The following is a 14,859-nucleotide window of genomic DNA, read 5'->3' on the forward strand; positions in this document are numbered from 1 at the left end:
GATGTGATCCACAAACTCCAGAGTGTACCTCTTGCATAGATTGAGTTGCTTCATCTTCCCCTAAACAACGCAAGAGAACTCCCTCAAATGATCTTCGATACAAAGTGTCCTTGTAGTAAAGGAAGCGAGGGGCACGCCGACGAATTTCGGTCTTTCTCCTTGGATCTTCTGGGAGTATCCCATAACATAAGTAGTTGATCATGGTTTATCTCCAATCAACCTTCTCAGCTTCAGCGACGGCTACCAAATGCTCGAGCTTGCTTTCTTCATCCTCGTTCTCATCTGGTGGTACTATCCATTTTTGGCAGATAGTGATTTGTTTTTGGCCGGGCAGAGTCAATGTCGAAGCTAGAGCAGCTAAGGCGTCGGTTTTCTTATTTTTCTTCCTTGGCACATGCTGAAGAGTTACATTGCCAAGCCATCTAATCAATTTCTGCGCATAATCATGATAAGGATGCAATTTTGGCCTTTTGACCTCGTAGCTACCTAGCAATTGATTCATCACTAACTCAGATTCTCCAAAAATATGTAATTGGAGTTGTCTCATATCAACGGCCATCTCAAGCCCAAGTATGAGTGCTTGATATTCTGCAACGTTGTTGGTGCAATGTTGTGTTAAGGTGAAAGAATATGGCAAGACTTCTCCTTGAGAAGTGATAAACACAAAACCTGTACCAGCTCTTTTACGATGTGCGGCACTATCAAAATACATTTTTCATGGTGGTTGCACTTCGATGACCATTGCATCCTCATCAGGTAGTTCATCAGTCAACTCCCAATCATCAGGTATTGGATGATCTTCCAAGAAATCTGCCAAAGTTTGTCCTTTCATAGCTTTTTGTGGGATGTACACAATCTCGAATTGTTGAAATTGGAGGTACCACCTTGCTAACCGATCATTGAGGACGGGTTTTGACATAACAAATTTGATCGGGTTCACCCTTGAGACGAGACGGATGAAATGAGCTTGAAAATAGTGCTTCAAATTTTGAATTGCGAAAATCAATGCCAGACACAACTTTTTGATCGGAGAATACTTCAGCTCATTTGGGGTCATCATTCTACTCAAGTAGTAGAGGGAATTTTCTATACTTTCACCATTTTCTTGGGCCAAAAGGGCTCCAACTGACCTTTCTTGGGCTGCAATATATAGAATCAATGGCTTTCCTGGTATAGGGGCTGCCAGAATCGGAGGTTTCATTAAGTAGGATTTGATACTTTGGAATGTGTTGCTACAAGCTTGGTCCCATTCAAAAGGTACACCCTTCTTCATGAGACGGCTAAAAGGCTGGCACTTCCCTGCTAGATTTGAGATGAATCTTCTAAGGTACGCCAATTTTCCTTGTAGACTTTTCAGTTCATGTATATTTCTGGGCTCGGGCATCTTCAAGATTGCATCAACTTTGGCTTGATATCTCCGGAGTCGTTCGAACACCATTCTTAAGTCTTGCAAGTGGTCTCCTCCCTTTCTTGATTTCACCACTAAATCATCCACACAGCATTTCCGCATACTTGTGGAGGATGTCGTCAAAGATATTCTGCATTGCCCTTTGATATGTGGCACCGGCATTCTTCAAGCCAAAAGGCATTACTTTATAGCAATAAATTCCTTTAGGAGTGCGAAATGCAGTAAGCTTTTCATCTTTCGGTACCATACGTGTTTGATTGTAGCCAGATGATCCATCCACGAAAGACATCGCCTCATATCTGGTGGTGGGATCAATCATAAACTCTGGGATGGGGAGCGGAAATTCGTTCTTAGGGCATGCATTATTGAGGTCTCTAAAATCGACACAAACTCGAATTTGGCCATTCTTCTTCTTCTTCTTCTTCTTCACATGAACAATGCTTGAAATCCATGTAGGTTATTTAATCTCCTGAATGAAACCAGCTTCGATGAGTTTATTGGCCTCAACTTCGATTGATGGGATCAATTCTGGCCTGAAGCATCTTTGGGCTTGCTTAACAAGACGAGCTCCTTTCTTGACCGCGAGATGATGGACTGCTACTTTAGGATCTAAACCAGGCATCTCTTTGTAGCTCCAAGCAAAGACATCTCTATATTCTTTGAGTAGCTCCACATAAGTGATTTCTTCATATGTGGTTAGTAGGGCACTTACATAGGTGGGCCTGGAGTCTTCTGCAGTGCCAAGGTTGACTTCCTTCAATGCGTCAACTGTCATTTTAATTCCTTCTTCTAGTTCCGAAAGAGCATCCTCGATATCTTCGTCTTCTTGGGGATCACCGTCATTAAAAGATATATGGCCACACAAAGAGGCATCTCCCAAATTTTCGTCGACCTTCCTTAGAAATGAAGTGTATTGCTCCTCATTCGCAGTAATGTGATATGCAGATCCTACATTTTTTTCATCTACGTCACGCTCTCTAGTGTGGATCACTGTGCGAGTCTTCACTTTGAGTACCTCTCCGTATGAAATCAAAAGTTCTGATTGTCGCCTCACTCTGGAAGGGATCAGGCTTTGACACTCTTTTGAGATACTTTGGACTCTAGATGGCAAAGGTCTTCTTATTTTTTCATAATTTCTTTGGGACTTGTTCTTCTTCCTTTTCAATGGCCCCAACCTCTCAAATACAGAAGTTCTTGTAGTTGGTTCTCCAAGTCGATCAAATACAGAAGGCCTTTTATTAGGATCAACGTGTTCATCTTCCATCGTGATATAGTTACTACTTGCTCTTCTAATGGAAATGCGAACTGGTGGGGGTTGTTTGTAACCCAGACCCTTACGTGATTGCTTCGCCACATGCTCCTTATTCTTCATCGTGTTTGCTTTCTTAGTAGCTTCAGGTGGGAGCTTCCCTAGCTTAGACGGTTCGTTGGGATCATATCCAGCCTTTGCGAACAACCTGTAAGCATTCAGATCAAAACCTTCATTTGTGCGTTTCGTGGGGAGTGCCTTATTTTGAGGTATGTTAGGGGCCACAAACTTTTCCAGTAGCTTTGAAGATAACTTTATGGTATCGATCTGCTTGATAGGATGGTTAATTCTCTTAGTGCCTCTTTTTGGAGGCTTGATGGTTCTCCTTCATCTTTCTTCACTTTTGGGACGTAACGAAATAAAGGAGCTATTTTCTTGCATGCAGTTGCAGCATTATGTTTGTGAGCTTTTGAAACTTGGTATGCTTCTATTGTAACTTTATCTTCACCAGAAGCTACTTCAACCCTTTTGGACACGATATTATCATCTTTGGCCTTCATGATGTCATCAACTTTTACTCCCTTCACGATGTGGTTCTTCAAGTAGAACTTTGTATCAGCGAAGTATGCCTCGGCTTCAACGAACGGTTTGTCGTCAGCAACTATCTTCTTTTCGACTCCATCTTTATTATATTTCAAACATTGGTAGTAAGTTGATGGGACAACTTTGTTCTCGTGTATCCACGGCCTACCAAGCAACAAGTTGTATGAAGTCTTTGCATCAATCACATACATACATGCAGTTGATTGCATATCTCCCATGGTGATTTCCAGTTTGATAGCTCCTATGGCCCTTTGTCCCCCTTGATTGAATCCTTGAATCATCAGTCGGTTTTCAGAAAGTTCTTCAGTTGAGATGCCAAGTTCTTTCATTATGCAAATGGGAAGAATGTTAACTGCAGATCCGTCATCTATCAAGATTCTGTTTATCCTCCACTTGAGCACATAACCCACCATAAACAAAAGGGTAATTGTGTAGTGTCTCAGCAAGTAGGAGATCGTCTTCAGTGAAGGTGATTTTTGCATTACAAACATCTGCTTCTTGGAAGGAGGACTCAACAAGACTATTAGATAGTGATGGAGACAGTGTTTGTGTGACATCATTCTTTTCCTCTTCTTCTTTATCAGCATTACAACACAAGGCCTTATCATCATCATCAGAAATCCTCATGCGAAACCAACTGGGCAAGAATTCACCCAAAGTCACCGGGTGGCATGGCTTTTGGTGATGATGTGTCTCTATATCCACCTTCTTTGGGTTCTTAACCAGTAGTTTCTTCTTTGGTCTTCTCACCATCTTATTCCTCGTAGGTTGCTTCGTTGATCCTTTTTGCGGACTCAATTTACGGCGTCTTCGACGAGTCACCAAGATCCAACCTTCTTCATTAGGTTGATCAACTCGGACTTTGTCATCCTCCAATAATTCTTCATCTTTATTCCCTTAACAGGTGCATATCTCAATCGGATCGAATGAGCCAAAGGCAATGGACACATGGTTTGTGCTCGCCTTTTCGTCTTCAAGCTCGATCTTCTTTTGACGAGCCTAATCCATAACTTTGTCCTTGAAGACAAAACACTTCTCAAGAGGGTGACCTATAAGCTGATGATATTTGCAGTAATTCGGGTCATTGCTTTTTCCAGCTTCATCTAGCCGCTTCATCTTTGGCAGCTCAATAAGCTTTAGCTCGAGGATTTCTTCAAATATTGCAGGCACATCAGAGTCTAGAAATGGGTACTCCTTTTCTTGCATCTCTTTGAGAGTCAACTTTCGATTTGCATTGTCTTGAGAGGAAATTGTTTTCATACTCTGTTCTTGCTCACCTTGGTAGTAAACTTCAAAGGAGAGGCATTGACGTTCATGGATTCTTTGCTTTCATTCTTGGGTACGAACTTGCTCCATTTCTTGACTTCTTGCTTGTCTCTTCCCTTGCGAGGTTCGTAGATGGGCAGCCCTTCATTTCCGGTAGAAGCCATGCTCAACTCCATATCATGAGCACGAGTGGAAAGTTCTTTAAATGTCTTGGGCTTAATTCCTTGCAAGATGTAACGAAGTCCCCAATGCATTCCTTGGATGCACATCTTTATGCCAGAACCTTTGCTTAGTCTATCTTTGCAGTTAAGGCTTGCATTCCTCCATCGGTTGATAAAGTCAATAACTGGTTCATATTTTCGTTGGCGAGTGTTCGTAAGTTCCACCATGCTCACAATACGCCTCGTGCTATAAAAGCGATTAAGAAACTCTTGCACCAATTGGTCCCAACTGTCAATGGATCCAGCCTCGAGGTCAGTGTACCAATCAAAAGCATTCCCCTTTAGTGAGCAGACGAACTGCTTGACAAGGTAATTTCCATAAGTCCCTGCATTGTTTCATGTCTTAACAAAGTGCGCAATATGTTGCTTTGGATTTCCCTTGCTGTCAAACTGTTGAAATTTAGGAGGTTGATAGCCGGCAGGCATCTTCAAGCTATCGATTCTAGCAGTATACGGCTTTGCGTACGTGAGAGAAGACTTTGAAGCGACCTCATACTTATCTTTGATAGTTACCACAATGAATTCCTTCAATTATTCGATAGGAATTGATCCTTCGGAGGAGACATGAAGTTCTTTGGCATATGACACTTGTTTTGTTGGGGGATCAGCCTTCTCATGGACTTCAAGGAGCTTTCCAGGTGCATGGCTTGATTCTCCATCCATCATGCTTTCAACTATGCCTGTCAATTTTGTGATACGAACATCTTGATCTTGAGCATACTTTGTTAAGCCATTAATCGCCTTTGTCAGGTTTGCGAGTTGCTCCTCCATTGTCAAAGTGTTGGTCATCATTGCCTCCATGATTATTGCAGATGATGAAGAATAACCGAGACCTTCCCATGGATTGAACTCAGTTTGGAACATGTCATGTGGTGAGATTGGTGTTGAGCCAACACTTAAAACTTCATCATCACTCTTGGTATTATATAAAGTAAGTTGAGCAAGAGCTTTCTCCACAACTTCTGCAATATTATCTCCTCTCTCTGATTTCCTAGCAGAGGACCTTTTTTCTTCGGATGATGAAGATCTCAAAGCAAGCATTAGTGTTAACGACACTTGGAGTGCTTGTTGTCCTAAGACGTTCGCCTTGCTTCGGGTGATTGGCCCAAGACTCCCCATAGTAACGTTCAGGATACTTTCAATGTCAGAAGAAAACTTGGAGTCAACAACTTTTGAGTCGATCTTCTTTGAAGCCATCTTAGCGATCTTGAATGTTGAGAGTTGAGAAGAGATGAGAGGTAGAGATGGTCCCACTGGGCCTGCCAAAATTTGTAACAACTAAATTTCGTTCCTGAAAAATAATAATCAAGACAAGAAATATAGCGACAAATATTATATTCAATTTCAAGTGATGGAGTTACAATCTCTAGAATATCTCGAATCTAAAAAGATGTGGTCCTTTGATTCTTCTCCTCATGAATAATGGTTCAAGAGCTTGAGAGCTTGATCTTGAACTTGACGGATTTTAAATTTGCGGTGCGTCACGAACAACTTGAAGCTCGTCACGAACCAAGATTTGTTGTTGGGTTATCACGAACAGAAGATTTGAAGCCGCCCGCTTATGATTTGAGTTCGCCTTTGAAATTTGACCACAAACGACGATTGCAGATATGGATGGAAACCTTGATACTATTCTTCAGAGGTTCTTTAGCCTTTCCTTCTGCTTACTTGCTTGTGTCTTAGCTTTCTCCTTTGACCCCTTTATATAGGAGTGGGGTGGAGTAGTCTCCAAGAAAATCCTAGTGGATCATTGGGCTTGAGGCTTATGGGCCGACCTATTTGATAGAAGACCAATTGACGGGCTAGCCCAATAATACATTTGACTTTTATTTAAATCAATTCATTTTAGATTTAAATAATCGACCCGATTATACTAGCCCATAGTATCATTTGGACTAATATGTATTTAATACATGATGAAATCCAAATTACTTGTGGATTTAAATTTAATAAAATTTTGTTTGTCTACAACCTTAAAAAAAGATTAAATTTTTTTCTATGAGAGCGAAAAGTTTATAAATACTTACTCAATAGTATCAAAATTTATAGTCTAATTAAGAGCCCGTTTGGACATAAGAATTTTTTTTAAAAAAAATAAATTCAAAACAATGTTGGTTATGAAAAATTTATATATTTTTCAAATCCAACTTGAAAATGCATTTTCGAATTTGAAAAACTGGTTACAGTTTTTCAATTGAAGAATTTGAAAGTTGGTATTTTTAAGTTTTACAAATTTATCCTATATTTTTAAAATTTATAAAAGGATCCCAATCAGTTATTAAACCTAGGTAACACCTACAACTACCCACCTTCTGATTGAGTGACCTTGGACTATATTTTGACATCCACTGTTGAGATCTACAATTTATACTTTTACTTGAAGGAGCCACTACAACTTGTATTAGAGATTGTTCGTGCAGTTAAACAACCAACATGTTTGATTGTTTGTTTCAAGTAGAATAATCAAGTCGGGGTTGCTTTGATATTTTTTACAACTTGTGGGTATAAATCATGTTTCATGATTTTGAAAAAAGTACATCCAAATATGTTTCAAAAATTATAACCAAACACAACTTCATCTTCAAATCAAATTTTAGTGAAATTTCAAATTTAAAAAAAAAATCTTGGAATTTATATCCAAACGCCTACTAAACTTCGAAATTAATTTTTCTTTTCAACTACAAAAATATAAAAATAATGTATATATAAAACCAATTTGATGATTTAAAGGTGAATTTGTATCATTCGTCTATTTATGTGGCTCTCCTATGAAACAAAATTAGCATAAACTTAAAGAAAATCTTTTTTTTTTGGATTTCCCATCCCATGTCCGTTATCTGCATTGGATCCTGATTATATCCGGATCGCGCTGCGTAGGGCTCCATTCGGAGGGGGGAGGGTACTCCTTATCAAGATTTTTTCATACCCAGGACTCGAACCCGAGACCTCTAGTTAAGGAAAGAGCAGCCCCTTCAGCAACACCACATCCTTCGGTGGTGACTTAAGAAAATCTTATACCCATGTACAATGATAAAAAAATGTTCTCTTTTAAGATCTAATAGTGTTTTATTTACCAATATCGTTTACATTATATTTTTAGAGTCCATTAGTTAAATGGTCACTCAACTATCTGAAATTATCAAGTAAAGTCATCTTTCTTTCGTTTGTAAGAGAAAAGTTACTTAAATAGTCTATAGCACTCACAAGGTCACTCAACCAAAATTTTTCAACTTTTGATTATCATATACCTTTTACCCTCTAAAATAGGTACTCCATTTGATGTTACAGACTTACCTACAGAACAAATAAATTTTATCTATAAAATAAAAAATAAAAAATTATTTTTCTAGCATATATTATGTTAGAATAATAATAGAATTGAGTATAATTTTTAAGAATATATAATGTATACTATAAAAATACCTTTATTTTAAATAATTATTTTTATATTACCTGCATGGAATATATATTATCAAACCTTTATTTTCTTTCATTCTCAATTGTGTAAATATTTCTTTTGGAGTTTTTGTTATTAATATCAAAATTATTATTACGAATAAATTGGTCTATTTTTTTTTTTGACTATGCTCAATATTTTATTATTTCCAACATTATATATGCTTAAACACTATTTTATTTTTTTAATTTATAAATAAAAAGTATTTTTTCTATATGTAAGTCCATAATATAAATTAAAAAGAGCAAAAAATCATAATATTAAAAAGTTTTAGAAAAATAAAAAGAAGATAAAAGTTAATAATTTAGAGGGTAAAATAGGTATTTGATAAGTAAAAGTTTGAAAAATTTAGTTGAATGATATTTTAAGTGCTAAAGACATAGTTGAGTGACTTTAGTGTTAAAAAAACAAAAAGAAAAGAAAAAGAGTTTAGTAGGTAGTTAGAGTGACCACTCTATATTCCAAATCTCTTCCAAATCTCACCGACCGTACTGTCATAATCGGAATTGGGGTGAACAATGCTCCACGTCAAAAACCCCATCTCATCTTCGCTCGCATGCACACACTGTCTTAACTATACAAAAGCAACAATCTTGAAATCTACTACTACAATAACAACACATTTATCTTATCACATATTCCAAAAATGGCTTCTCTTTCTATCTCTGTAAAGCATACTCTCCCTTCTCTGCTCCACAATCAAATCCCAAAAATCCCCATTTCCCAGAACCTCACCATTGTTTCCAGATCATCACAATCCCAGTTTTATGGTCTTAAAATCCAAAATTCACCTTCTTTTTCAACCCCTTCTTCTTCTTCACCTAAAATTTCCATTGTTGCTAAGGTAATATAAATTGCATTGCATTTGTTACCTTCTCTTATAGCTTTTCCATTTTATTAGTGTTTTCTTGATTTCTTTTCTTCTCTGTGTATTTTATTGGATGTTTGTAGGTGAACAAAGGTATAGTGCCTCCACCATTCACATTGAAAGATCAAGATGGCAAAAGTGTGAGCCTTTCCAAGTTTAAAGGCAAACCTGTTGTGGTTTATTTCTATCCTGCTGATGAAACTCCTGGTTGCACCAAACAGGTATATCTTATGATACTTAGATTTTGCAGTTCTATTTCTTATTAGTCATGTAATTACAGATTTATGAAGAAAAGAATTAAAACAAGCTGCTTAAAATATCAATCTGATTGTGTGACTGAACTGGAGAAAATTTTATCCTTTATAAATAGTGTACTGATGAAAAATTCCCTGGAATCATGAAGTCAAGATTAAACATAGTGTACTGAAGGGGAGCTTTAGCGTATCTGGTTTGACCCGTGGTAACAGCCTCTTATAGAAATGCAGGTAAGACTGCGTACAATAGACCGTTATGGTCCGGCCCTTCCCCGGACCCCGCGCATAGCAGTAGCTTATTGTACCGGACTGCCCTTTACACGGTTATTATAGTGGTAATATGAAACTTAGTACTGGAGTTGCTAGGTCCTCTTTTGAATGACCTTCCAATTCTGACCTATTTGTAAATTATCAGTATATTAGGTCCTCTGTCTCACTGCATTTGAATTTTTGAAGTATCTTTGCTGCAATGCAATGTTTATTCAAATGCCCAATGTTTATGTACCTTAACACCTCATAGGCTAGTGTATGGGAAGTTTTGCTTTTATGGATTTGGTAGCACTTCCTCTGATAAGTAACAAGATAGACTTACTGTTTGACTGGTTTTCTGGAAATCAGCGGACAATTGCTTCTTCCTTCTCAGTTTATATCTTTTTAGACTGTGATTTATTTGCTCTAGTGCTGACCATAGTTTTGTTCTTTTCTAGATTACTGTTGTTGAAAATTTAACTAGTCAGAGTTAGATTTACATTGGGAAGAGTATTAGACTATTGTTTTTCGTTTAACAGCTTTGTAACAATGATCTGCAAAAGTTACTTTTAGTGATAACCGATATGTGAAAACTGTCTACAGGCCTGTGCCTTCAGAGACTCTTATGAAAAATTCAAGAAAGCAGGAGCTGAAGTTGTTGGGATTAGCGGAGATGATCCTGCATCTCACAAGGTATTACACATTTACTTGCTTAATGAGAAGTACCTTGTTGAACAGCTAAATATTTAGGTTGTGTTCTGTTGCCATCTTTTGAGGATAACCGAGCCGAGGTGTTTGATTCTGCAGGCCTTTGCAAAGAAGTACAGACTCCCATTTACCTTGTTGTGTGATGAAGGCAACAAAGTTAGGAAAGAGTGGGGAATCCCAGGAGACCTTTTTGGTACATTGCCAGGAAGACAGACTTATGTGCTTGACAAGAATGGAGTGGTTCAACTGATATATAACAATCAGTTCCAACCTGAAAAGCATATTGATGAAACATTGAAGTTACTTCAAAGCCTTTAAATATTAAGGTTCTCCTTTCTATATTCTTTTCCTGCCTTTTATCTTGTACTTTTTCTGCCAATTGTATGTGACCTGAGACACTGTACAACCATTTTTAGTTGTTAGAATGTGAAACGAGGTGTTAGTTTGTAGTCTTGCTACAATTTATGCTAGTAGAATGTTGAATTCGCGGTCTCCCGAGAATGATAAAACTTTTGTATATGGGCCTTTGCTCTTTGTAGTAACTGCATAATGTATAATTTTCTTCATATGCTTGAGCTTGCCACATCTTACTGTTGTCGAAGCCCCGTCGATAGTGATGGATGGTATACTAAGTTACAAATGAAAATGGAGTAACTCAAACAATCTTGAAATATTAACTGGTCAACTGGTAGAACTTATTCAAAAGAACCTTTATTCCTCCTTTTGTACTAATAAAGACAGAAGCTTTAGTCCTAAGCTGAGGTAATCTACATTTTTGGATACCTCGCTTGAGACCATTCATACATGTGATGTTTATTCGTTTTCTTTTTACCTCCCTTTCTAATCAGAGAAATATACAGTATAAGCAGATACATGAAATAACAAACTACTACATAATTAAGCAGGATATTTTCAGATGTTACTGAATTTGGTTACTTCCCCCTTGCATAATCTTGGCTGTTGTAGGGACTAAAGGCTTCAGCCAACCAATTCTTCTTCCTCCAAGATTGCCATCCCATCTCTTCACAGATTTCATCACTATGGTTGATACTGAAAGTGGAGATGCAATTTCTCTTGTAGAATCTTGTCGTCCTCTTCATAATCTCCATCTCTTGTGTTACCTGTTCAAGCATTTTCTCAACAGGGGGAAGTTTAAATAGATCATCTACAAGTCGTGACAGCCAAATGCAGCGTATCTCAGCTGAATGCAGGTTTGAAACACTTTCAAGATAGCCCACGAAAGCCATATTTGGAATCAATGGATGAACTGTACCCCTGTTAAGGAATTGGAAGATAAAATAAATTCAGTATCCACCATCAACTATCAGTGGCGGTTCAATAAAATTTGTAGCCAGAAGCCAAGCTTTAATGTTGGGGCCTAAAGACACTGCTTCACCGGCCTTACCCTCTAGCCGGCTCTATCAACAATATTTCTCTGGCTAGGAATAAATAGAAATGTTTCATCCAGAGAGTGCCTAATTACCTGTACAGTGGAATCATGCCAGAGGGAAACTCTAGCAGACTGCGAAAGGGATCTGGTAATATGTCTCTGAGTTTTTTCTTCCCATCAAAGCCAGTTGCAAGTATGACAACATCAGCTTCCAATTTGGTGTTGTCCTCGAATTCAATTCCTCCTTCCCAGAACCACCACTTCGACAATGTTCTTTTGAACAAGATTTTGCCCTTATCAGCCTCAGTGAAGAAATTTTCAGGCAAGATAGCCATCTGACAAGATGCATAGTCCTCCTCAAAGGGGTGTTCTGGTTTCAGTCCATACTTTTCCAGTGGAAGTTTCCATAACAAATAGGACTCGATTAACTTCGAAGCTCCTCTTCTCTGTCGCAATATATATATGACACTTATGTTAGTCCTATGTGAAATGATGCACTAGATTTCACGAAGAAAAAACACACACACACACACACAAGAAAATAATGGGGCTGACCAGAGGAGAAAGCATTTGGCAAAGCAGGGTTCTGATCAGGCCTTGATTTGGTCTTGAATGTAGGAATTGAGAAGATCGAGTAGAATAGAACAAGTAAAATGGCAAACCCCAAATAGAGTAATGTGGAACTGTCCAATGCAAAGTCCTTACTACCATTGTACAAGCTTGGCCTTCAGGTCCTACAAGCAGTTACAAACAAACAAGTTCAAAAGATAAGCAAAAATTAGAAGTGAAAAAAAAGAAGCTAGGCGGTTTCTGTTTTTCAACCCTGAAATTTATTAATCTGTTGAGCAAGTTTGCTTTGGTCAAAGTCACGACTTCAATTGTAATGCGAAAAATCTATATTTAATGCGTATGACTTTGAAAGAAAAATATACCTATGATGCAGTCCTGAAGTCAAAGCATGAGACTTGAAAAATCAAAATACTATGCTTTTGACATTTATTCTCTGGTCCCTTTTTTGGTGACATCTCAGAAGAAACTAAAATAATTGTAAAGTTGAGGCTTACGTGGACAATCATGAATATGCTGGAATTGATTAATCAATATGATAACTACGGCAGCAGCTAGCATTTTCATGCAATATAAGAATAGTACTCATGTCAACAACCACAATTTAATTTCCTTTTATGGATTTTGACAAACTAACGTCCCTCTCTTTGCCTGCTTTTGGACATTACATATTTTTTATATTATATTATGCTGATAGTTGTAACAATATCTAGTTGCTGATGAAGATTAAAGGAGAAACTATGCATTGAACACAAATCTTTTTTTCTTTTTTGGGTTTCCCACCTGTTGTCTGCTACCCACATTGGGGCCCGACTAAATCCGAATTCGCGCTGGAAAGTCCCTTAGGTGATAAAGCACTCCTTAACAAAGGCGACACGATACTCAGGGTTCGAACCCGAAAACTCTGGTTAAGGATGAAGTAGTACTTACCACTCTACCACAAAAACCTTATTGGTGAACATAAATCTTTGTTAAGGAGTACTGTGTTCTTTGATGTATGAATGTATAATGAACAGAAATCTTTACCTTGATTTGCTTCAGCACATTCAACAGCAACATCTATTGCTGATTTTTTATAACCCACCACCACAACTTTCTTCCCTTTCAGAAGCTCAGTAGATTCTTCTTGATCAAGTTTAGAGTAATCAAGAGTATGCAGAACTTTACCCTTGAACATTTCTGGCCCTTTTTTCTGTGGAAAATTTGGCATATTTGGTATATCTCCATATTTTCCGGTGCACATCACCAAAAACTCGAACGCATACCACTGAAAAAGAATAAAACATGAAATGCATGCCAATTTATGTTAAATCCATTCTTCCTAATTCTATTGAAAACTAAGAAGGAAAGTGAAATATAATTACATATATACTTTAGGTCAACAACAATAACAGACCCAGTGAAGTTCCACTAGTGGGGTCTGGGGAAGGTAGTACATACGCAGACCTTACCCTTGCCTTTGAAGGGTAGAGAGACTGTTTTCGATAACCTCTCGGCTCAAGAAAAATGGAAAGAAATAGTAGAAATAACAATATCAACTATAAGGACTAGAAAGAAAATAACAACAAAATAAAAGCCAGAAAATAGATGGAAAAATGAAAAGAAATTAAGAACCTGTAAAGTTTCAGATTGATCATTGGTTTGGACAGCAACCTCCCAAACTGGATTGCCATTCAACAAACATCCAAATTCACCATTAATTTTACCACCAAAATAATTCATTTCTCGGTCACCAACGAACTTGATCTCCACCACCTTAGAGTTGAACTTGACAAATTTCAGCACATCAAAATGTTGAGCATAGGAATATAAGTATTCCAATATTTCCTCATAAGTAGGGAAACTCATATTATCCCTTTGACTCCATGGGAAATCAGAGAACTCATAGTCACAACGAGGAGTTTGCAATTTAGTAGACTTATATGAACAGTGTTTCCAAACCCCTCCAATACAATTCGTGGCTTCGAACACCACTGGCTCGTACTTAGCTAGCTGTTTAGCAGCTGCTATTCCGCTAATTCCAGCTCCAATAATTCCAATTTTTGAACGGATTATAGCCATTAGAAAAAATAGTTATCTAGCTCGAGTATAATCAAGGAAGAAATAGAACTTGAGAATGTGTATATAATTTTGAGAGTTTATAGAAAGATGGGATGGTTTTGGACGTGAGGGTTTGAGGTGGTATTTATAGGAATTTGCATGAGATGAGATGAGATGTGAAATGAAGTGAGAAAAAGAGAGAGGTGATTGCTACAAGGCACGTGCTTAGACTTGTAAGAATAAGTCCATAACAATAGAAGGCACGTACGTACCTATAGGTATTATTAATTGTCAAATAGTTAATGTTTAATAATTATAAATAGATCTAATATTGTTGACATTTGCCTTTTTGGCTATATTTTATTGTGTTGTAGTACTGATATTGTTGTTACGCGAAGTTTGTTAGCTATGAAATGGAAATTTCATTTAGTCAAATTTCTCAATCTGCTTCAAAAAAAATATCAGTTGAATTTCATTGCATCTTTCGTCCCTTATTTGCATCAAGAATATATTTGAAAATATAAGTTTGCTTAAAATTTTCGTAGAGTACATGCCTGGTAACATGTTGACCTTGCATTT

The 14,859-nt window shown here is 37.5% G+C and overlaps 3 protein-coding genes across 3 annotated transcripts; 1 reads left to right on the forward strand and 2 right to left on the reverse strand.

Moving 5' to 3' along the window:
* Positions 1-205: 205 nt before the first annotated feature.
* On the reverse strand, positions 206-712 carry LOC142167940 (uncharacterized). Its single transcript, XM_075228516.1, has one exon. It carries the CDS (start codon positions 710-712, stop codon positions 206-208), a length of 507 nt encoding a protein of 168 aa, XP_075084617.1.
* A 7,985-nt stretch (positions 713-8,697) lies between these two features.
* On the forward strand, positions 8,698-10,851 carry LOC107777133 (peroxiredoxin Q, chloroplastic). Its single transcript, XM_016597119.2, has 4 exons — positions 8,698-9,048; positions 9,156-9,293; positions 10,179-10,268; positions 10,383-10,851. Exons 1-4 carry the CDS (start codon positions 8,851-8,853, stop codon positions 10,599-10,601), a joined length of 645 nt encoding a protein of 214 aa, XP_016452605.1. The 5' UTR covers positions 8,698-8,850; the 3' UTR covers positions 10,602-10,851.
* LOC107777132 (putative flavin-containing monooxygenase 1) lies at positions 10,381-14,376 on the reverse strand. Its single transcript, XM_016597118.2, has 5 exons — positions 13,855-14,376; positions 13,267-13,507; positions 12,229-12,407; positions 11,767-12,119; positions 10,381-11,558 (listed from the first exon to the last, which is right to left on the reverse strand). The coding sequence occupies exons 1-5, from the start codon at positions 14,299-14,301 to the stop codon at positions 11,216-11,218; spliced, it is 1,563 nt and encodes a 520-aa protein (XP_016452604.1). The 5' UTR covers positions 14,302-14,376; the 3' UTR covers positions 10,381-11,215.
* Positions 14,377-14,859: the final 483 nt, after the last annotated feature.

The sequence above is a fragment of the Nicotiana tabacum genome, chromosome 2 (assembly GCF_000715075.1).
Source record: "Nicotiana tabacum cultivar K326 chromosome 2, ASM71507v2, whole genome shotgun sequence".
Lineage (NCBI taxonomy): Eukaryota > Viridiplantae > Streptophyta > Magnoliopsida > Solanales > Solanaceae > Nicotiana > Nicotiana tabacum.